We start from the raw sequence: 23,278 nt of genomic DNA, 5'->3' as shown, positions 1-23,278 counted from the left end.
TCTATTGTGGGATTATTGGAGGTTTGTAAATTATTAAATCCTTTGTTCTATAGTATTTTCAAGTTTTTGTTGCCGTTTTTTCTTGTAAGATGAGTATGATATGATTTTTCCTCTTATTACTGTTTTGCCTGTTTCCCAGAGGAATGATGGTGATAGAGTCGTTCATCTGCAGAAAGGACGCCCACTCTTCAGTTATAAAGTTATTCAAATCGGAGTCTTGTAGTAATAATGTGTTATTATTGTATTATTGACAGCATGGTAGTCTGGTGAAAAATATTTTCAGATTGGGACATAGTTTTGTTTTTCTAATCAGTTTTAAATACCTTTTATCAATAGCGTGACATCCATTTTGGAAGGATACAGGCCGATCCATAGACCAGTCACTCTTCATGGACACACTGCTGGGCTCTGGTTGTTTCATCTTCCTCCTGATTAAAACACAAAAAACATAAATAATCTGCACTGCAGCCAGAACACACTGAAATGATTTATTGTGAATACATCTGACAAAACCATTTGGTCATAAATTATTGTTCACTATTTAAGTCTTTAAATCCAACAAATATCGTTGCACATTCAGGCAGCAACTAAAATAGAAAACTCTCCAGAGGAAACAGAATTAAAGTTTGAGCATTTAAGATAAATATTTTTTAAACAGCTCTGATGGAGCTCAGGATTAATCAGGAGGGCGGCTGCTTTACTCCAAACTATTTTACTATATGAATCTGAACTGTGTGTGACCTATTGATGTGTTAAATATCAAAGGTCATTAATCAACATTAGATCCTGATCGATCCTGTCGGCGTGTCAGGATATAATAAGAATCACAGAAGTAAAGCTGCTGTGCATCGTCAGTAAACACACACAGTGTCTCTCAATGGAGAGACAGCCTTTTTGTTTCCTCTGTGCAGGATCACTGCAGGTAATAACACTAGTATGATACAGCCTGCCTGATCTGTGCATCTCTATTACACACACAGGGAGCGATCTGATACTTAAACATAGTTTTGCTGTTAGAATAAGCTTTAAATACCTTTTATCAATAGCAGGATGTCCATCTTGGAAGTATATAGGCCGATCCATAGACCAGTCACTCTTTATGGACACACTGCTGGGTTCTGGTTGTTCCGTCTTCCTCCTGATAGAAACACATAGAAACAGCAAATAATCTGCCAGAACACACTGAAACTGTGTATTGTGAATACATCTGACAGAATTTGCTCGTTGTTTCCTGTCATCCAACAGAACTATGTTTTCTTCAACTGCCAGGCAATGTGAGCTCAGACTTTACCAGTTGCTGTAAGATATTACTATGTTATATATTGTTGAACTCTTCTGAACTGGAAGTTAAACCCCCTCTGAATCAGAGATATTAGATATTTAAATTGTGTTTTATAACTACGCTGGATAAATAAGTTAAATCATTAGTCATTAATAATTAAATGTTATTAACTGCTTACTTCTTTGGAACTGAGAGTTGTCGACCATTAAAATTAGCAATGTGACCATTTGACCGGTCACTCTTGAAGGAAACACAGCTGGGCTCAGGTTCAGGTCCAGGTTCAGGTCCAGGTCCAGGTCCAGGTCCAGGTCCAGTAGAGGCTGGTCTCCTGTTGGACAGAGAAGAAGACCACCAGAGATGTTAATTCACTCTCTAGTCTTCAGACACAGAAGCTTCTGTCCATAAAATAGTGGAAAACATCAGGAATAAACCTTCAGAGAATATTGGACCAAACTAATTCAATAAAGTGAAATGAAGAGTTGAAGACTGGTTCTATTGGGCAGCTTTCTAAAGTGAGAAGATACATTTAAGTGAAGAAGAACGAAGCTGAAAATAAACATCAGGTTTCAAAAAACATCTTTCTCCACAGTTAAAACATGAATCAGTCACATATTAATGTTATTAACAGCTCACCTCTTTACAGCAGGAACTGGTTGTCCTTTAAAATAAATGTAACGATCATTTGACCAGTCACTCTTGAAGGAAACACAACTGGGCTCAGGTCCAGGTTCAGATCCAGGTCCAGGTCCAGTGGTTTTTGAGGGAGGGTCTCCCTCCTCTCTGTCCTCACACTGATTCATGCTGCTCATCTCACACACACTTTCATCTGGAGAGGAAACACAAATCATTAATCTGCACATCAACTGAACATTAAATGACTATTATTCATTTCAACCATGAAAATTTGAAATTTTGAAATTTAAAACGATAATGTTAAAAATGAGCTGATGAGCTGCAGAATTACACAGCGCAGCTCCTGATTGGTCAAACAGTTTCTGCAGCAGCTGATAATATCTTTTGCTCACAAGTTGATTTATTGAGCTGTAAATGTCAGTAAACAGCATTTTACATGATGTAATGTTGTGTCTGTGTCAGTAATATTATCGCTGGTTTAATGGACTAAATTCAAGAGGTGTGAAGCAAAGATTACACAGCAACACACACACCAACAGTGACTAAAGACAAATACAGTCAGCTGACAGTTTCTACAAACTGTGGCTGAAATTATTATTCTAAACAACGTTTGGCTCTAAGAAACTGTCAAGTGTTCTCCACAACTTTTGACATCTTAAAGACCAAACGACACAGAGTCTTCACTTGGCAGGACAGGAGGGAGAAACTGTATAAAGTTACATGAAAAGAAATATTAGAGCCTAAATACAGTATTTGAGTAAATGTACTAAGTTTCAATCCACCTCTGCTGATAATTATCATTTAAAACTCTAATAGTTTCTATTTATTAACTTATTTACTGTCTGAGTTTGTTCATGAATATTTCACCTGAATGTATTTAATTTCAGAAAAACATCAGAAAAATGACGACAGACTGATTATTTATCATTATTATTATTATCATCATCATTATTAACAGACAACCAATACTTTGCTTGTGTGTTTCCGTTATTACATCTAATGATGATTTTACCTGCATGTGATAAATTAACTGCATTCATTTTGAGTTTGAGTCTAAAAAAGGCCCCAAAAAATATTTCTTGTGTCTATGAAAATATTTGATGTGATCCAATAAAATATGAACGCTTGTAAGAAAAGAGTCCGAACTTCCAACATGTTTGTTATGTAGTGAATCTTTTACAGATTCTGCTCGTCATCTTACTCTGATACAAAGAGCAGCGATCTGAGTTTAACCTCGTGTGTGACTACTAAATGTGTTACAAGCTCAACAATATAACATCATATATATAATATAGAATATAGACCTATGTCACAAACATTACACTTATGCTTCACCTGTGACGTAGAGGTCTGACGTCACATGAAGCACAACACACCGTGGAGTAATAATATGAATACTGAGAAGAAATGAAGCTTCTACAGTGAAACTCTAGATACTCAAAGATGTTTAACCAAGGTAGTTAAACTGTCGTCAGTCTGTGTTGGCTGTGTTTCAGTAAGTAAGCAAGTATCGGCACAAAATGGCGGATATTCTTCGTTGTTTCTCCTCCGTCGTCCCGAGTTTAAACTTAAACGAGTTCGTCGAGAAATAAACAACCGAGCTTCAGTTTTTGTGCTGTTTCCGGTGTTACAATGAAAAGTAGAGCTTGTGTTAGCGAGTCGAACATGTCAGAATCATTACATTACCTTCAGCTGGAGGTTCAGACGGCCAATTCAGGTGAGCAACACACCTGTCAGAGAAAGTGAAACTAAACTCTGAGGAGGGAACACCCAGAGAGGCGTGTGACTGAGTCTTCCTGTTAGACTGAGGGGGCTGCAGCACGACCCACAACAGGCTAACACATGCCGAATTTACAAGAAGGCCCAAATAATGAAGAATCAGTCACAAACAGCGTTTCTGGAGGTTATAAAGTGTCTCCTAACTCAAAAACTCACTAAATGGAGAGATTTCATAAGGGAGTCTGGGGGTTGACGTGCTCACACTGTTAGTGACGTCACCACAGAGGATTTCTGGGTATTGAAGTTGTTGGTCGTTGATCTGTGAGTGTCCTGTGAGACAAAGAGAAGACACTGAGCTGAAACGAGGCGTTTCTTCTTCCACAGCCAAACTGTTACTGATGTGAAATAATGAGTTCAACAGCTAAATTCAGCTTTTTAATGCAAAACATTAGAGTGTTTCTCTCCTTGTAAAGCGTGTCAGTTTCCACCAGCCTACATTTAAACAGTAACTAATGTAATATAAGCAACAGAAATCACCAGACTCCCTTTAAAAAACACTCAATTTTGAGACTTTGGACAGTATGAGTAGCTTTATAACCTTTGTAAAATGCTGTCTACACAAATTCCTAACTATTTGGACCTACTTGTTAATTCGGCAAGGGTTATACGAAAAGACAATGTAACCAGACTCCCTTAACAAATCGTCTGTTTTTAAGAGTTGTTGAGTCAGAGAAACTGAACAAACTTTGTGAGACGGCTACATAAAATGGCTACGACAAATCCTAAATCATTGGTGCCTTCTTGTAAATTTGGCTTTTAAATGCAAAACATTTCAGGGTTTCTTTCCTTGCAAAGCGTGTCAGTTTCCACCAGCCTACATTAAACAGTAACTACTGTAATATGAGCTACTTCTTAGTCATGTTGAATATAAAGCAGCTTTGTTATAAGATCAGTTCAGGGCTGGATGAAGTGTCAGAGCTGTCAGACTGAGAGCGCAGGACACGAGATTCACCACAAGAGAGCGCTAAAGGGCAGCAGAGCAGAGGAGAAGCACCAGGAGACACAAAAACATACTTTAATAAATGTCTTTGACCTGTTTCACACTGTTTTCTGTCACTTTACTCGTTTATATTTTCTTTTTATGTGTGATTTGATTTGGAAAGTGCTCCATGAATTATCATCAGGGGGGTTGAAAGCTTCTTTTTTTCTCCTTTTTGTTCATTTTCTTATTTTTCTAAGTTTAAAATGATCCTCATCTGTATCTACCCAGAGCTGCTGTTGGATATTAAAGGGTAAGTTCAACTGAAAATAGGAATTCAGTCATTATCTATTCAGCTCCGTGCTGATGGAGAGTCAGGTTAAGTGTCGTAGTCCACAGAACATCTCTGGAGCTTCACAGCAAAACAGAGTTGCACGATTCTGAAATAACAATCCAAAAACATGAATTAAACTTTGCCGAACTGGTCATTAGAACTTCCTGTTTGCAGTGTGCCTTGGGATATACACACAACTGTCACCAGATTACTTTCATACTGATAAAAACTTAGAAATATAAAGTTTCTCAGTGGATTTGCAGACTCATCATCCAAAAATGAACATCATGAAGATGAAGCAGCTGCTTAAAACTTTCATCATGAAACCAAAACAAAATAGAGTTTGGTTTATTTTGTCTACGATGTTAAAAAAAAAAGAACATTTAAACTCGGGACCCATCACAGGAATCAACAAAGTATTATTAATAAATTCTCTCTTCCTCTTTAAATCTCTTCTGATTTAAAAAAAAAAAAAAAAAAAGAAAAAAAAAAGATCCTCCTGGCAGCCAATCATAAAGTCCGGAGGGACGGGGACAGACTCATATCAGACAGCGTCACTGCACTGATCTCTTCTTCTCTCCAGGATGCTCGTCTTCCTCGGCCTGACCGTCCTCCTCTCTGCGGGCTCCTCCGTGGAGATGAACCAGACCTCCAAGCTGCTGGCGGAGAGCGGAGAGCAGTGCTCGGCCTGCGACTTCCGGGAGCACAGCAAGCAGATGAGGCTCCACAGCATCAAGTCCCAGATCCTCAGCATCCTGCGGCTCGAGCAGGCTCCCAACATCAGCCGGGACATGATCCGACAGCTGCTGCCCAAAGCGCCTCCTCTGACGCAGCTCCTGGACCAGTACGACCCGCGGGTGGAGGAGGAGGACCACGCCACGACGGAGACCATCATCACCATGGCCACCAAGCGTAAGTAAACCAAACCGAAAATCCTCCACATGTTCTGTCCTCTTTTTCGCTCTGCTCCTTTTCAGGTCCTCGTGCGTAAAAAGAGAACCGTGTGATCCGTGCGTAAAACTTGTGCGTAAAGTTGGTTTTCAAAGTAGCACAAAAGAGGAGAGATTTTTATAAATCAAACCAAGGAATCCCTCACGTGTTCTGACTTCTTTTTTGTTTTGCATCTTTTCTAAAAGCCGTGCGTAAAAAGGAGAAGCGTGTGATTCGTGCGTAAAAGCTATGCGTAAAGTTTGTTCTTGTTGCAAATTAAAATATTCGATGTAAGTGATTATTTTTTATCACGGTCAACAAAGAAAATAAACAATTTCTAAAGTGTAATGTTGGACTTCAATCCTAAAATAGTAACAGCATTTTGATTTTTGGAGATGTTGGTACTTAAAATCCATAAGGTAGTGTTTGGAGACATATATAATATTTTCACTTGGGCTAAATACTATCAAATGATTAACTGTCATGCCATCTTTTGCACACTGCTGACAATTTAAATCTAAGTTAAAGTCACAGAATCCAGAGGGTTATCTGCCAGATGGTGGCGCTCGAAAAGAAGTGATGGGGTCAGTAAATAGACTCATGATTTGAAGTTCATCGCTTCAAAGGTGAGATGCAAAAGAGGATGCAGGACGGTGAAAGGTCAAAGGGTCTAAAAGATAATTAGGGTTCATCTTCTGGGGATCATAAATATTTACAACCATATTCATAGTAATGAATTTTTGTTAAGTCTGCATATGTTATAAATGAATATATTACTTTCTTTGTGGAAAAATGTATCTGTTTTGTTCCTGTGATGTAGGTGTATGATGTATATTTGCTATCCCTGCTTTTAAACTGGCACAATACACAAAAGCCAAATGTTCAATCTGTAAATTTAACATTTTAGTGATTTTTCTTCCAGACAACCCGATCGCCCAGGACGAGTTGACCTCATGTTGTCTCTTCAGCCTCAGTCCGAAGATCCAGCCCAAAAACATCCTGCGTGCTCAGCTGTGGGTCCACCTGAGGCCGGCCAACATAGTCACCAGTGTCTTCCTGCAGATCTCCCGCCTCAAACCTGGAAAGGAGGGAAACAACACCCGAATCAGAGTCCGGTCCCTGAAGATTGACACCGACGCTGGCGCCGGCTCCTGGCAGAGCATTGACATCAAGTCTCTGCTGCAGGCTTGGCTGCGTCAACCCGAGACCAACTACGGCATCGAGATCAACGCCTACGACTCCAAAGGAGAAGATCTGGCTGTCACCTCAGCAGAGCCAGGGAGAGGAAGGACTGGTGAGCCCTATCAAAATATAATTGCAAAACTCTGGATGTTTATGAGGGTCCATTTTTTATGTTTTGTTCTTACACTACAAGCTGTGGCCTCGTGGAGTGTTGCATTTTTTACTTCCACGTAGCAGGGCCTTGTTCTGGATGGATGGATGGTTGTTTGGTTTGTTGGTTAGTTGTTTTGTTGGTTGCGTGCGTGCCAGGATTAAAATTGTTGATGAAGACCAAAGAATAGACTCTATTAATCTACTGAGTTCTAGTTTAAAGCTGCAATTAAAAACTTGCAGTGGAAGGAAGAAATCCTGCAAAGTTGTCAGTAATTTTCAACATTTTAATTTCTTTTTCAGCAACCGTTCATCGAAGTGAAGATACTCGACAACCCCAAGAGATCCCGTCGAGACTCGGGCCTCAACTGTGACGAGGAGTCTGCAGAGACCCGCTGCTGCCGCTACCCGCTCACTGTCGACTTCGAGGAGTTCGGCTGGGACTGGATCATCGCGCCCAAGCGCTACCGGGCCAACTACTGCTCGGGGGAGTGTGAATTCATGCACCTGCAGCAATACCCACATGCACACCTGGTAAACAAGGCCAACCCACGAGGCACCGCGGGGCCCTGCTGCACACCAACCAAGATGTCGCCCATCAACATGCTCTACTTCAACCGCAAGGAGCAGATCATCTATGGGAAGATCCCGTCCATGGTGGTCGACCACTGCGGCTGCTCCTGAGGAAACCCGACCACAGAAGAGTTGTTTCCAACAAAGAGGAAGAGAGACAAGGAGTATTCTTCAGGACAGGACTCCTACAGTTGTTTTTACTTTCATACTTTGTGCTTTCATTCAAATTCTAACTAAAAACACCAAACATCCAGATTGCTAGATCAGGAGGATGAGGGTTAGAATAATAAACTACATGTTTTTATTCACATATCCATCAAAACACACAAACTCTGCTAGCTACTAAAGCTAACAAACTAATGGTGTGGTTTTATAGGTCACACAACTCAAATTTGATTGGATATATTTATATAACCGTTCCCAAGTTCAAAATCAGCCATCAAAAATGTTGTACAGGGAGAAAAAAGAATGATTTTGGTATAAAAATACACATTTTTACGCATAAGAAGAAGATAATTGAACAATTAACACATGGAAACAGAATAAGAACTTGGAAAATGTATTTTTATTGAACTTTTAAAGGAGCAATTGCAAGAAATTTTGTTTAAAAACAAAATTAAAAAAAATCTAATTCATCAAAATGTAATATAGTCAACAGAATGTTAAGAAACGACAGTGTTGACATCATGTCAAAGACATTAATGCTACTGATGTTAGCATGCTAACCAGCTAGTCCCAGCTGGTCATGTGTAAAATACCACTTCTTAAATCAAGCGGTGATAGTCTTCTTTTAGCCTTGTTACTGTCAGAGGGGGGGTCTATCTTGTTTTTTCATCCCTGGAGTCATAGTCCTGGTCAGAGCCGCTGTAAATCGCCTCCTTCCTTTAGCCACTGTCTTTATACCGGCCTCTGTAAGTCTTGGAGCCTGTGTTCAGCCTGAGTTAGGTGTCACTGGGAGATGGTTGAACCCTGTTGGCGTTAGCTCCATGGCTCGATGAGCTACTTGCTAACAGCAGCTAGTCACTACAACCAAAGATAGCTACAGCAGCAGTTAGCGGTTATGCTGCCCATCACAGTTTTGGAGCTGCCATTGAATTCTGGCCATTCTCTAATAAATACCACCTTTTAAAGTTTGTCTTACTACTATTCTATGTTTTCATGTGAACACGAAGGCTAAGTAAAATAAGTAGAAGACTGTAAACAAAGAGGAGCAATGGTAGAAAGTTTTGTCACTGCAGTTTATCTCCTCAAGAATCAACATGTTGAGATAATTATGTTGTGCAAAATGTGATGTTCTCATTGTAGTATGTAAAGTATATCATCAGGAGGGGATTTCATTCTTTAGAAACAAAAACCTAGATATGAAAATATGAAAGCATACTGTGTATTCAACAGATAGATGGACAGACTCCTGCTGCTTCCTGTCCTTCTGTCTTGTGAAAACGTGTCCTGAATTGAGCCTTGAACCAGAACAAACGCTGCAGGATGTCTTCCATGTGCGCCCTTATTTTGAAAAACATGAACCTTATGACTCTCCCGAAGCTTGTTTGCAAACTCCTCGCTGTGATCTGCTCTCGAGAGTATCACAGTGATGTGAGAGAGAAAGACCTTTTGTTAAGGACGTTGTTGCAGGTGTGTTGTGATATTATTATGTCGTTGTGTGTCGATCAGTTTGTCACGTTTTCTTGTACTCTTGTTTTCTTACCCTTGAAGCAAAAAGGTTGAATGCATTTGTCTTGATAAGAAAAACTTTCAGAGATGTTTTCTTATGTTTTGCCTGTTCTTCTGTCTTCTTCTCAAGAATTTTGCATTTTTTCTTCTTCCTGTTTTGTAGCTTCCACGCGGTACACATTTACAGGTCAAAGAGGAACCTGACACAAGACTGTAAAGCAGTATTTAACTGCCCTCAAAGCGGCCCTCCTCACCTGAAAAACAGCCTCTGAATGCAGCATATTGTGACCCATTTTTATGTTAATTTGTCAGGTGGTGACCTCTAGTGCTTGGAGTAATTATTACGGCAGCAAAGGAGGAAGTCAGGTCAATCAGGTGCTGCACACTTCCACCAGAGTCCGCTGTTCCAATCTAGTGTAAAACTAAAAAACCCAAATGTAACATGTTTTAACTTGCAAAAATTTTTTTTCTAAATGTAATCAAGTAGTTTTGGTGCCTAAACCTGACTAAACTGCGACAGTTTCATTACTGTACCTACGTGACAATGAAGGACGCAGTTTTACAGCGTCAGGTTGAGCAGTGCTGCACCTGAGATGGACCGACTTTGAAGTCAGGCCAAAGTCACCAACCCCACCTCAGGTCGCTGCAGCCGGATGGGAAGTTAAACCACTGGAGGTCAGCAAAAACAAGATTTTAGCTGGTGTTAAAATAAACTCTGATACAAGACATTAAACAGACAGTTCCTCCCAACAATAAAAACACATATGTTTTCTTTAACCTGCAGTATTATTTATAAATCTGGATTGTTTTGGTAGAGATGTGTGCCTCGGGTGAACAGTTCTTCTAAGTCCCTTTGGTTCCTGTTTGACTCAGAGTGGAGCAGCCTCTAGTGGACCTTAAAAGAACTGCAGCTGAAGTTCCTGAGCACTCAGCTGTGGTGTGTTGAGATAGTGTAAAACTAATCATTTCATGCACTCTGGAAACAATAATTCATTGATTCTCTTCATCACTGATGGCTAAAAACAGTGTGGGGAGTTTTGGGTCCAACGTGAGTGCAGGAACAGTGAACTCAGAGGGAGGTTTGATCTTGATTTGGAGCCGAGTGCAGATGTCCTGACTGTTGTTGTGCTTCACGGGGGGTTTCTGACCCAAAACTCTTTGTTCTGCTGCTGGAACAGAACGTCCACCAGTGACACAGGTTTGTGATTCTGCAGCGGACAAAATGTCCTGTGAACTGGTGTCGGATCACTGAGCAGATTTATTCATGTTCATTTCTGCAGAGGCTTCCTCCACATAACGCAGCTGACAGAGAAAAGGCTGAATCATTCCACTTCATGAGACTTTACATCTCACTAAAACTAAAATGTCACATGTGAAGGTTGATATTTATGATTTTAAAGGAGCGCTTTTAAAGACGGATGATAAAAGAAGTGGATTTTGTTTTATTTTGCATTTTTTATGAGTTTGTTGCTATTTAAGTCAAGATAGACAAGAGTGACTGGGTTGTTTTATATGTGCATGTACAACTAGGGTTGCAACTTTGAGTATTTCTATGTTTTATGCTACTTTATACTTCCATTCCACAACTTTTTGAAGGCAAATATTTTACTTTTTACTCTGATACATGTAGAAAAATGAGATACATGCTGAATATCAGGAACTTTAACATCTCATTAAAACTCTAATGTAGTAGAATTAATTGCCTGAGATATGCAAATGTACACAGTATGATGGGGATGTTGCATTGAGGGACAATCTGACAATTGAGAACTTGGTGTTGGTTGCAGAGGAGCGTTGCATCAGTGAGCTACATGTTGACAATCACGTCAAAATGTCATTTTCTAATGTAAAATACATGACATTAGCATCTTTGTCGCACATTTGAGTCTTTTAAAGTACCAAAAGTTTGATTAAAAGCCTTTAAGTGTGTAATATTTCTTTTCTTTTTATTTTATTTTCAAATTTGCTCTTGTATTTATGCTCTGGGTAGGTTTGGCCACAATAACCACTTGGTCAGGTTGAGGAAAGCATCATTTTATGGCTTAAAACAATCAGTTTTGTCGCCACAAACACGGCTGGAAAAATGTCCCGAGGTCACCTTAAAGAATATCCTGTGGTGTCGTGTTTACGAATGTTGAAATGTCAGCTTCCACAATAAAACTATCTATATGTTTGACACAAGCAAAATGCTGAAACAAAGGAATAAAACCAAACTGTTGGTGTTACATTCTTCACTGTGATCGCAAACATATTTCAAGGACGTTTCAAGTTGATTTTCTCACAAAAATATGTCTAAAATTGACTGAAATCAGAGAATGAATGTGATAAAATAAGTTTTTAATGCTCCCTGACTTCACACACAAGTTGTAAAGTGTCAAACCCAAAACATCCTTCAAAATATATATTCAGAAATATATATATGTATTTCTGCCACCAGGTGGCGCCAACCTGCACTGTTTCCAAATCACAGTAGTGTGAATATGAGCTTTAAAGAGGGTGAACATTGTTAACTGCGTGCTTCAGATATTGTTTTGTGCACTAGATGTTCTATAAATGTCTCTGTTTGGATAAATACTGTAAAGCGTTGACGTGTGTGAGGAATATATTCGATTCTGACTCAAATATTTGTATAAATAACATATTTTTATCACACTTTGTGAGTGAACTAACAGGCTTGGATGCATTTGTGTGATTAGTTTGTGCTGCTGGACAAAATATTCACATTTTCTCTACCAGTCGTGTAATCTCTAAACCAGTTATATGCTTCGTTATGCTACAAAATAAAGCCACTTCTATGAGCTTTTCACCTCTAACCTTTTCAGATTGTGTTATTTGTATAAAAGGTCACACAACTTAAAGATTCACCAGGAAAAAAAGGCATAAAATTGACATATTGAAGCATTTTCTTGATTATTATTTGTCTTCATCTTCTCAGATTTATCGTCTTTATCCATCACAAGATTGTGAATCAATATACACACATGTAAAGGATTTAATAATGATAAGAGTTATTGTTTTTGATTTGTTATTGAGGCCAAATTTGACAAAAAATGCAGACACATGTGGGTTTTTACAGAAATGTGTCATGTTTTCTGGAAATCCTGTTATCTGATTTGGCACCTGATGACCTTATCGATACGGAAAGTGATCAGCATCATAGATTGACTTTTAGTTTCAGAGCTGAAGTTACTTTCTGTTTCTCTGAAAACACGTGGTCACCTCACGCTCTTCTGCTCAGTGGCTTCCCTCCTTCAATATCTGAATTATTTTGCTTTTAATCATTTAATATATATTTAACAGATAGTGTGACAACCTTAGAGTGTATTAAACAAAACAAAGCACGTGTTAATTCATGATTTTTTGCTCAAACGACGTGAAAAACATGAAAAACACGCTGTTTATAGTTGTTATTATGGGGAAGCCTGCTCACCGACAGAACAGCCTGTTTACAGCCATCTGATTGGCTGTCACAAGCAAAGGGGCGGGCGCTTCTCGTGTATCCTGACGTGTGGTTGGCTGACGCAGTTTCCGCACAGTTCTACACTACAGCAGCAGAAACAGTCGGAGCAGCTTCCTGACACAGTCGTTGCACAACTTTGGAGCTTCTCCGACATAAAACTTCATTTTTCTCAGAGGTTTTACACTTTTCCTCTAAATAAAAGGTAAGTTTACACACTTACTTCCTCAAGGAGTGGCTAAATGTAGCACAAATACGATATTTGTTCTCGTATCGTGATGAAACTGACGTTCAGATGTGAGTTGTTGAACTTGGCTTTGCTAGTCGCGACAACAAACTATTAGAAAAGCGCTGATATCTGGTTTCACTCCGCTAACTTCCACTCGTGTACGAGCTGTAACGAGCTGCAGTTATATTGATCTACAATAAACTGTTAACAGATGGTTTACGTCATCTATCACCGCCCAGCACCTCAAATCTCAAACATTAGTTATGTAGCACCAACTTGTCCAAAATGTCGTACTTCTACTTTATACGTCACACCAGGTGAATTGTATGTAAGCCGAATTCACAGGTGAACAATTTTCAATTAGGTGAATGTGTGGGTTTTATCGTGTGATGCATATATTAACGACGGTAGAGAAGAAATCCTTTAAAACGTCACATTTCTGGGTGGAGTTTGGTTCGTGACAGGTGGCAAAGCCAGGTGGGTTCAGGGGCGTTTTTCTGTCGTGGGCTATTTAAAGACTGATGCTGGAGCGAGGAAAACGAAACTTATGGACTTCTCCTGAGAGCTTACAGTGGAAAATATGATCAATCATGATGAGTTTGAATATCAGAAAGTTTAGTTGTTTTAATGAACAACTTACAGCTGAAGATCAGTCTCTGTGTATTAATTATCTGTCTTCTTTTTGGGGGATATTCCTGCAGAATTGCATGAAAATTATAAAACACATAACTTTAGAATCTCAGATGTTTGACTTTCCTGTCCTGACTGTGAATGCATCTTATAACCTAAATGACCTATCTGTCCCAAATGTCCTGATTTTAATTAATGTGCTACAACAGGTGAATTACATGTAAGCCGATTTCACGAGTGAATAATAAACATTTAGATGCAATATTAAGTTTCTCTGTTTGATGCATATATTTACGGTGATAAAGAAGAATTCCCTAAAAAGTCACATTTCTAGGCAGAGTTTGGTTTTACACAGCTAGTGAAGCAGCGTGTGTGCAGGGATGATTTAAAGACTGAGGCTGGAGCGGGGAAACTGAAACCTATGGACTCCTTCATTAACCACTGCAAGCTCACAGTCATGATAATAATAATAATAATAATAATAATAATAATAATAATAACAACAACAATAATGTTGGGTTTTAATTATCAAAAATACGGTTTGTATGTGTGTTAATTAATTGTAAACATGTTTAACACAGCTCTCAGATGTTTGTCTGTCCTGTTGACACTGAATGCATCTCATAACTTGAATGAGTTCAGGAGGAAGGGCACAATAATAATTACAGAGTCAGCACTTCTGATTTCTGTAAACCAGCAGCTGGCTCTGTGAAGTGAAGAAAAAGGGAGAAGTGCTCTTGAGCAATACTTTGAATTTCATCAGTGCCCACTGTTGCCACCATTTAGCTGCTTTTTTTAGGTGATAAACATTCAGTATTGGTGTTTTAAAAATCATGAGTTGAGAGGCTGAGACTCATGAAGCTGCTCTGTTTCCCCAGAAGATGGCGCAGTGGTGCCAGCTCCAGATGCTCGACTGTAAGTACCTGGAGCAGGTGGACCAGCTGTACGATGACTCGTTCCCCATGGACATCCGTCAGTACCTGAGCAGGTGGATCGAGAGCATCGACTGGTGAGAAGACAGTTACTTTTAATCAACATGCTGCATCTTTTGTTTTTACTGTTTTCTTTAAGCTTGATTTTTATATTTTGATAAATAAAGTTTGACTTTAATAAAAGATAGTTTAATACTTCATATAAAATGTTATTCAAAAGGGAAAGTTTGGACAACAAAAGTCAATTTGAAGACGTCACTTTGTGCTCAAGGAAATATTTCAATTTAATAATAAATGATCATTTAAGCAGATTAATCAATTATTCATAATTATTAGTCGCAGCTCTATAACAATGCACTATCTGAAAAAATAGACAAAACTTAAATTAAAAGTTGCTATTAAGTGAAAAAGAACAATGATAAACAATATTTTGTTGAAATATAAACTACAGGTCAATTAAATTACTTCTGAACTGGCATCAAAATATGATAATAATATAATTATCTACGCTAATTTATCGTAGCCAGAATCTGTAAAAACAGAAGTTATAGAAGGATTTTTAAATTTCCGACTGTCCTTGAACTAATCATGTGTGACAAAAGCTGGTGACTATTTCATCCAAATCAATTAATTATAAAAAAATTAATAAATACAGTTTTGTTTAAAAAGGCACCAAAAATACAACATTTGCAGCAAGAATATTCTGTCAAAACCAAAAAATTCTGCACTCTTGAACGCAGCAGGGATGTAATGATCGACTCAGGTGACACCGACAGTTATGTAACAAGAAATAAGTGGAGTATCAACTGAAGTGCAAAGAGCAGAGGACAGTGTAGAAATATAAATGATTTACAGTGTTTTGATTGAGACTTTTTGAGTGTATTGCAGTGAAAATGAGCTCAAAGTGAGTAAGAACATGAGAGGAGCAGAACACCGTGTTGGATCTGTAGTCAGTAGTTCTGTCCTCGGCCTCTTCAGGGACACGGTCGCCTTTCAGGACTCGCTGGCCACCGTTCGCTTCCACGACCTGCTGGCTCAGCTGGACGACCAGCACAGCCGCTTCGCCCTGGAGAACAACTTCCTGCTGCAGCACAACATCCGCAAGATCAAGAGGAACCTGCAGGTCGGGCCGCGGGACTTTACTCTGCGCGTGATGTTCAGTTCAATCTGGTGATAAACTCTGAATGTAGACTCGCTCTCTCTCCAGGACCGGTTCCAGGAAGATCCGGTCAGCATGGCCATGATCATCTCCCGGAACCTGAAGGAGGAGCAGAAGATTCTGGCCACCGCCAAGAGCATCGAGGTAAAACTCTGAATCCTGCACACTGAACCTTTAAATGGAGCTGGAAATAACCAGCTTCACGTAAACGCGACACAAGTGAATGAAAGTTCTGGTTCTGTGTGCAGCAGGAGGGGGAGGGGACGGTGTCGGCCATGGTGGTGGAGAAACAGAAGCTGGACAACAAAGTGAAGGAGCTGAGAGAGCGAGTCCAGGTAGGACGAGGTCTACACTCACAGCTTCCAGGGCTCCCAAGGGTGCTTGAAATCCTGGAAAGTGCTTGAATTTCAATGTTGTGTTTTCAAGGTCTGAAAAGTGCTTGGATTTTAGTTTAAGTGCTTGAAAGTGCTTGACATTATGACTCTGTGTCTTGAGGAGAAGGTGACTTTGATTCAATCTGGACTGATGACACGTTCAGTATTTAGAAACTTTGATGAATAAGCGAAAAGCTAATAAAAGTTTATGTCAAAAAAGAAAATGACAGGCTGTTCTCAGGTCTCTGTTTGTCCTGGTGCCTGAAGAACACCAAGTGGCTTCCCTGTTTTGGATAAAACTTTGTGTTCTCCTTTAATTTCTGAAGTTTTTGCTGTCATGAAACATCATTTTAGATGTTTACAGCATAATACGATGTGCATAATTGTGATACAAAGTGAAACAAATGATAAAAGTATATATATTCCTGTAGATATGTATTTTAACCCAGCGATGAGGTGCTGGAAAATGTTGTAAATGACCCTTAAAAGTGCTTGAAAAGTGCTTGAATTTGACCTTGAAAAATGTGTACGAACCCTGAGCTTCTGACCTCACGCTGCTGAAATGTGTCGGAAGGATCCAACGTCTGCTCGCTGCTTCTCACTCAGGTGGCGGATCAGAACATCAAGAACCTGGAAGATCTGCAGGACGAGTACGACTTCAAAGTCAACACGCTGAAGAACCGAGGTGAGGAGGAGGTCTGATGCTCGCTCAGGGTTTGAGATGGAAGTGCAGTCAGTTCTGATCGCTTCATGTTTCCGCAGAGAATGAAATGAACGGCATGACGCCGAAGGAGCTGGAGAAGGAGAAGATGATGGTCGGGAGGATGTGCTTCGACCTGAAAGCCAAGCGACAGGTGAGCAGAGCGCGACTCGGCCATGACGACCTGCGATCAGCTGATTCTGTCCCGACGCTGTGGACGTTACGTCTGTCTCTGTCTCTGTTGATCAGGACGTGGTGGTCCAGCTGACCGACCTGCTGAACGTCACCCAGGCGCTGCTGTCCGACCTGATCTCAGAGGAGCTGCCCGAGTGGAAGCAGCGGCAGCAGATCGCCTGTATCGGAGGTCCGCCGAACGCCTGCGTGGACCAGCTGCAGAACTGGTGAGGCGGTCCGAGTCTGAGCCGAGACCTTTACACACAATCAGACAACAAAAAAACCTCTTCTTCATGTCGTCTTCCTCCTCCTGCAGGTTCACAGCAGTGGCAGAATCTCTCCAGCAGGTCCGTCAGCACCTGAAGAAGCTGCAGGAGCTGGAGCAGAAGTTCACCTACGACAGCGACCCCATCACACAGAAGAAGGCGTACCTGGAGGCCCGCGCCCTGGAGCTCCTCAAGAACCTCCTCTCCAAGTACAGCAGCGCTCACACGCCAGTTACTGATCACATCATAATGGATTATCAGCTGCTGAAGCTCTGTGTTTGTGTTTGTGTTTGTGGTGCAGCTCCCTGGTTGTGGAGAGGCAGCCCTGCATGCCCACCCACCCTCAGAGGCCCCTGGTGCTGAAAACAGGCGTCCAGTTCACCGTGAAGCTGCGGTGAGCGCCGCAGGAACTGCTGTGGTTTTCTTTGTTTCTCACCCAAAGTAAAAGTAAAGACACAGAAACACAAACGTGTCCCACAGAGGAAATAACTAAACGAAACCAAGAGTCGCTGCAGGAGGAGAAAACAAAGCCGTCACTTCCTGTTTCAGGTGAACTGAACTTGTTTTTGTCTCCATTCAGGTTTCTGGTGAAGCTGCAGGAGTTTAACTACCAGCTCAAAGTCAAAGCTGTGTTCGACAAGTAAGCTGCGTTCAAACCTCTGACTCACCTGTTCTGTACTGTTCATACCCGAGTGTGTGAACATGTTGCTAAATAACTCTGTGTTTCTTCTTCTTCATCCTCAGAGACGTGACAGAGAAGAAAGGGTGCGTCTCAACACAACACACAGTTTTAATATATACGAGTGTCTTTAGAAATAATGCTTCTGTTCTCATTTAATGTGAATAAACTGAACAAATGAATCGACTCACCGACGTCGTGTTTGTTGTCAGGTTTCGTAAGTTCAACATTTTGGGAACAAACACCAAAGTCATGAACATGGAGGAGTCGAACGGCAGCCTGGCAGCCGAGTTCAGACACCTGGTCGGTTTGTAGTTTTCAGCTCCTGTTCATCTGTTTTTAATTTAAACTAGTGTGTAAAAAAAAGATAACTGTTCGTCTCAACGCCTCGTTCTTTTTCTCCACGCAGCAACTGAAAGAGCAGAAAGTCGCCGGCAACCGAACAAACGAGGTGAGAGAGGAAGCGATCATCGTTAGCTGTTTGTGTCAGGGATGTTGTCTTGTTCCTCGTGTCTCGACGATTCAAACTTTATTGACCTGACTGAGCGTGTTGTGTGTGTCTGTGTGTGTGTGTGTGTGTGTGTGTGTGTGTGTGTGTGTGTGTGTGTGTGTGTGTGTGTTCAGGGTCCTCTGATCGTCACCGAGGAGCTTCACTCGCTCAGCTTCGAGTCCGAGCTGCAGCTCAACCAGTCGGGACTCGACATCAAACTGGAGGTGAGACCAGCTGACACAAACGTATCTTCTGTTGTTGTTGTTTATGTCTAGTTATTTAAATGATGTTGTTGTTGTTGTTGTTGTGGTTGTAGGCCATGTCTCTGCCGGTGGTGGTCATCTCTAACGTCTGTCAGCTGCCCAGCGGCTGGGCCTCCATCCTCTGGTACAACATGCTGACCACCGAGCCCAAGGTGAGCTCACACGCAACATACTGATTACACATGTTGTTTAGAACATCCGTGTTCCACCTGCGTGCCTGTTTACCGCTGTTAAAGAAGTTTCCTCCTCATCCTCAGAACCTGAAGTTCTTCCTCTCCCCTCCGGCGGCGAAGTGGTCTCAGCTGTCGGAGGTCCTCAGCTGGCAGTTCTCCTCCGTCACCAAGCGAGGCCTGAACGAGGAGCAGCTCAACATGCTGGCTGACAAACTGCTCGGTATGGAACCACACAGAGAGCATCATCATCATCATAATACTTCACCTTCACTCTGTAACACTGTGTGATGGAAACGTGACTGTTTCTCTGCAGGAGCCAAAGCTCAGAGGAACCCAGAGGGGCAGATCCCCTGGACCAAGTTCTGCAAGGTAGAGTTGTAGATCCAGACACAGTCCGGTCTCTCTTCCCAATGAACTCTTTTAGTTTTCTTGCTAAGCTAAGCGCTGTTTCCTGTGCTTTCGCAGAGCGCCAACGAGAAAGCGTTCCCCTTCTGGCTCTGGATCGAAGGAATCCTGGACGTGATTAAGAGACACCTGCTGTCCCTCTGGAACGACGGGTGAGCCGCGCCGACACTTTCTGTTTGTTTCAGACGTTTGTACGTTCGAGGTCCCGGCCGGGTTTGTGAGTGTTTTCTGTCCGTGTGCAGCTCCATCATGGGCTTCATCAGCAAAGAGAGGGAGAAGGCTCTGCTGAGCGACAAGTGTCCCGGCACCTTCCTGCTCCGCTTCAGCGAGAGCAGCCGGGAGGGCGCCATCACCTTCACCTGGATCGAACACGACGTCTTCGGTGAGCGAAGGAAACATTCTCTCCTGCGGGACGTTAAAACACTTTGTCTTGAGTTTCTAACGTCTCTCTTTATGAACGCAGACAAGCCGGTGTTCCACTCGGTGGAGCCGTACACCAAGAAGGAGCTGTCGGCCGTCTCTCTGCCCGACATCATCCGCACCTACAAGGTGATGGCCGCCGAGAACATCCCCGAGAACCCGCTGCGCTTCCTCTACCCCGACATCCCCAAAGACAAGGCCTTCGGGAAGTACTACCCCAAACTCACAGAGAGTAAGTCACACGGCCTCGGTACGCTGGACCTGGATCAGCTCCACATGCGACCTAAACGCTTAACGTGTCCAACTGTCTTCCAGCTCCAGAGCCGATGGACGTGGAGAACCCGGAGAGGACGGGCTACATGAAGACGGAGCTCATATCCGTCTCCGAAGTGTAAGAATTTGTACGATCATTAACGTGACGCGTTGTCGCTCGAACACATTTAAACGTGGACGCTCTTCCGTCCTGTCGCTGCAGGCATCCGTCCAGGCTGCAGGACAACATGATGCCGATGTCCCCCGACGACTACAAGGCTCTGTCCAAGTATGTCAGCCCGCGAGACATCGACGCCGTGGTGAGTTCACACACACGCCGCTGAACGCTGTCCCGCACCGCACTGATACCCCTCTGATGTCAGAGCCGCGAAATAAACAGACGACGGATGTCAATGAATGTAAAAATAAGGCTGTGTCCGTCTCTGTGATGATCTTCTCGCTCTGTTTTCAGGCCAACAATCTGATAACAGGATTTGGAGAGTTTGACATTCAGGTAGACGCAGCTTTAAACTGTTGCTCTACGCTGAGTAGTTGATGTATCCGTTGTGCTGCTCTGTACTAACGTTTGTAGCTTTCCCTCCATCCATTAGTGTGCTGTTTTGTTTCCCACGAGAACGTTTAAATATTAAACGTGGGGTTTAATTCCTCCAGAAGCTCCTTTAAAACATGTTTACACGCTGTTGTAGCGTCCACGTTTTGTTTCTGAGCCCTGAATGTTGCCTGCAGAGATCCTGTTCCACCATCTCCCCCTTACTAACCCAACTTAGATGCATGAACCCATCAATCACCTTAAGATACAAGACGATGTAGAAAACTTAACAGATTCGTTGAAGAAGAATGATTCAACTAAACGTTCTCCTTCTCGTTCCTCCTTCACAGATGAGCGCAGAGTTTGAGGAGCAGAACTGAGGAGGACAGTTTCCATCCTCGTCTCCACACTGTACTCCTCCTCCGGAGCCTTTTGTTTCTTTAGAGGTCGTACGATCTCGGTCGATCATGTAATACACTCTTAAAACTCTTATTCTTTTCCGACTGTGGGATCTGAGAACCTTTTTGAGTTTGGATACGGGTCGGTACCAGGACATTGGAGAGATAATAAAGCCCCAGTTGGACCGGATTAACGTCAGAGAAGGAACGTTCACTTTGCCGTAAGAGGCTCGCACAAATCCAAACATGGAAAACATGTTGACACTTCAGAACCTGCCTGAGAATCTTCAGGTTTTTAAGTTTCCCTCAGGATCAAAAGAATCCAGTGTTAGTTGTCAGTACGTGCATCAGTGCGCCGGAAACAACACCTGCTAATTGTTGATTCGGCATGATTCTGATGCCAAAATGGAACAAATTTGACACATTTCCGGAGGTTTTCGCTCTCCTGATGGCTTTATTCTACTGTCGTCGTAATGATTACCAAAAAGCTCCCCTGCTAGTGTGAGCGTGTTTTCTAAGGTGCCCTTAAAAAATGAATCCAGTCTGAATGGGGCTTAAAACAAGTCGAGACCGTCTGTCACTTTATTCATGTACATATGTTTCTTTCTATTAAATGTGAACTTATAAACTCCATCGTAAGCAAAACTGTAAAACAGCATCAAATTGAGAATGTGATTCTACAGATATACCATGAAAACCGGCTGATTCATAGGAAACTTTGTTCAGAGTTTGATTTAATGTTTGTAGAGAAAGAAAAATAATAATTGTGTGTTTGTGGGTGTTTGGGTTTCATCAAATGAAATGTATCATCAGCTTTGGTTTCACCAAGTGATGTAATGTGATGTTACAGCAGGCAAATAAACTAAATCATGACCTCTTGAGTTCTGTTTTCTTTTTGTAACGGGGAAACGCGTCAGCAAGACGAGCAGCGGACGCCGGTCAGCGATCAGATCTGAGCCCGGCTGTGCTGACAGTTTGAGGTTTTCTAAAAAACGACTAGAACCTTTCCAACATTTAAATAAAAAGGTTCAGTGATATTTTATAATTTTCTCCCTGCCAGAGGATCTACGACAGGATCTTCTTCTCACAGCAGGCCGAGCCGTTTGATCCGACAAACTTCAGATTCAAATTTTTGAGCTTTTTAGTTTTTCTTTTTGGTCAACTGACTTGAAAATGTACAGACGTGAGCAACAACACTTAAACTAAAGTCCATAACGACTCCAGAGAGACCCGTAACATCTTGAACTATTTGATCAACAAGTCAAATTCTGGGATTCTGGAGTCCAAAATTCATTTGAGCCTCATTAGAACTTCTGATGGGGTTTGGACAGCAGACTTTAGCACAGATCAAATCCAGGTTCTTCAAATCGTCAAGTAAACCTCGAATATCTCGAGCTTTCTGATCAACATCTGAGGACTGTTTCTTTGAGATTCTGATCCTTCCGCTTGGTGTTGGAGTTTGTGGAGGTACTGGCAGTAAAATGTTGACACGCCAGCCCGAACAAACCTACATAAATATATAAATAAAAGCTGCGTCAATCTAGAGGAGAGGCCCGATGTCAGTGACTTGGACAATAAACAAATGTCTCTTCAGGGGATGATCAAACTGAAATGTGCTGCTACAAACTCCAGTGAAGTAAAACGGGCAACTAGACTGACGTGGGGAAGTCAAGAAACCAGGAAACACCGTAAACAAGAGTTTCTGTCCATTAATCTAAGATGATGAGGTTCTCAGTGAGTCAGATCCAGATCCCGATGAGCATCAGAACCACCTGAGAGTCACTCCTCACCTCTTTTAAGCCTCCACAAAAGGAGCGTCGTCACACCATGACTGGGAGGGAAGCTGCTTCCACTCCTCCATCAGGAGTCCGTCTGCACCACCTGCTGATCTGGATCCACTGCAGTCAGTCCAGAGCGATTTCGTTCTGCTACAAGTTCAAGATTTAGAGGGAACCAAAGATCGTACCTGTGATCTCCAACGTCCCAAGAAGTACCTGATGGAGCTCGGTCTGAGACAGCGTTGGATTTTTAGATCTTCTGGTTCCTCTTGGTGTTTCTTCGAGCTTTCAGTCTTCTTGTTGGACTCGTCAAAGAATCACCCGAGAACTTCTGATCTCTTGATGTTGGACTTTAAAATTAAAACATTTACCAAAGATTTGAACCTCTATCTATCCTCAGAGTCCAGAGCTGTTTGACCCGAAACACTTTTGCTGTCTGATCAACATTTAGTCAGAATTCGATATCATAATAATTCACTAAGACGTTCTTTTGTCC

The 23,278-nt window shown here is 41.7% G+C and overlaps 2 protein-coding genes and 1 long non-coding RNA gene across 6 annotated transcripts; 2 read left to right on the top strand and 1 right to left on the bottom strand.

Annotated features, from left to right (window-relative positions):
• Positions 1–359: 359 nt before the first annotated feature.
• Positions 360–1,493, bottom strand: LOC115577070 (uncharacterized). Its single transcript, XR_003983019.1, has 3 exons — positions 1,461–1,493; positions 1,034–1,138; positions 360–428 (listed from the first exon to the last, which is right to left on the bottom strand). It is a non-coding gene; the product is annotated as an uncharacterized LOC115577070 (long non-coding RNA).
• Positions 1,494–5,505: 4,012 nt separating this feature from the next.
• LOC115577045 (growth/differentiation factor 8-like) lies at positions 5,506–12,266 on the top strand. Its single transcript, XM_030409828.1, is given in 4 exon segments — positions 5,506–5,859; positions 6,800–7,152; positions 7,154–7,171; positions 7,513–12,266. Coding segments are annotated over 4 exon segments (1,080 nt in total). The 5' UTR covers positions 5,506–5,531; the 3' UTR covers positions 7,894–12,266.
• A 715-nt stretch (positions 12,267–12,981) lies between these two features.
• stat1a (signal transducer and activator of transcription 1a) lies at positions 12,982–21,885 on the top strand. 4 transcript variants are annotated; one of them, XM_030409790.1, is made up of 25 exons: positions 12,982–13,115; positions 14,648–14,778; positions 15,680–15,824; positions 15,909–16,004; positions 16,112–16,195; positions 16,841–16,919; positions 16,997–17,088; positions 17,184–17,335; positions 17,425–17,583; positions 17,676–17,768; positions 17,955–18,014; positions 18,119–18,139; positions 18,266–18,356; positions 18,463–18,504; positions 18,678–18,767; positions 18,860–18,958; positions 19,064–19,199; positions 19,293–19,348; positions 19,445–19,536; positions 19,627–19,766; positions 19,848–20,036; positions 20,120–20,195; positions 20,280–20,376; positions 20,529–20,570; positions 20,957–21,885. In XM_030409790.1, exons 2-25 carry the CDS (start codon positions 14,651–14,653, stop codon positions 20,984–20,986), a joined length of 2,289 nt encoding a protein of 762 aa, XP_030265650.1. In that variant the 5' UTR covers positions 12,982–13,115; positions 14,648–14,650; the 3' UTR covers positions 20,987–21,885. The 4 variants fall into 4 exon arrangements, with proteins under 4 accessions (XP_030265650.1, XP_030265648.1, XP_030265649.1 ...); XM_030409788.1 differs by having other exon boundaries at positions 16,109–16,195; XM_030409789.1 differs by having other exon boundaries at positions 12,996–13,115; positions 14,651–14,778; positions 16,109–16,195.
• Positions 21,886–23,278: the final 1,393 nt, after the last annotated feature.

Source organism: Sparus aurata, chromosome 24 (assembly GCF_900880675.1).
Source record: "Sparus aurata chromosome 24, fSpaAur1.1, whole genome shotgun sequence".
In the NCBI taxonomy this organism is placed as follows: Eukaryota; Metazoa; Chordata; class Actinopteri; order Spariformes; family Sparidae; genus Sparus; species Sparus aurata.
The sequence above is the reverse complement of the archived record's forward strand: the minus strand, read 5'-3'. Positions and strand labels throughout refer to the sequence as shown.

What these genes read in the sequence shown, in the direction of transcription:
- stat1a (XM_030409788.1), top strand. Translation starts at nt 14,651, where the DNA reads ATGGCGCAGTGGTGCCAGCTCCAGATGCTCGACTGTAAGTACCTGGAG. An exon ending in ACCTGAAAGCCAAGCGACAG is followed by an intron (nt 17,089 to 17,183) that starts GTGAGCAGAGCG and finishes TCTGTTGATCAG; the next exon opens with GACGTGGTGGTCCAGCTGAC. An exon ending in CGCGAGACATCGACGCCGTG is followed by an intron (nt 20,377 to 20,528) that starts GTGAGTTCACAC and finishes CTCTGTTTTCAG; the next exon opens with GCCAACAATCTGATAACAGG.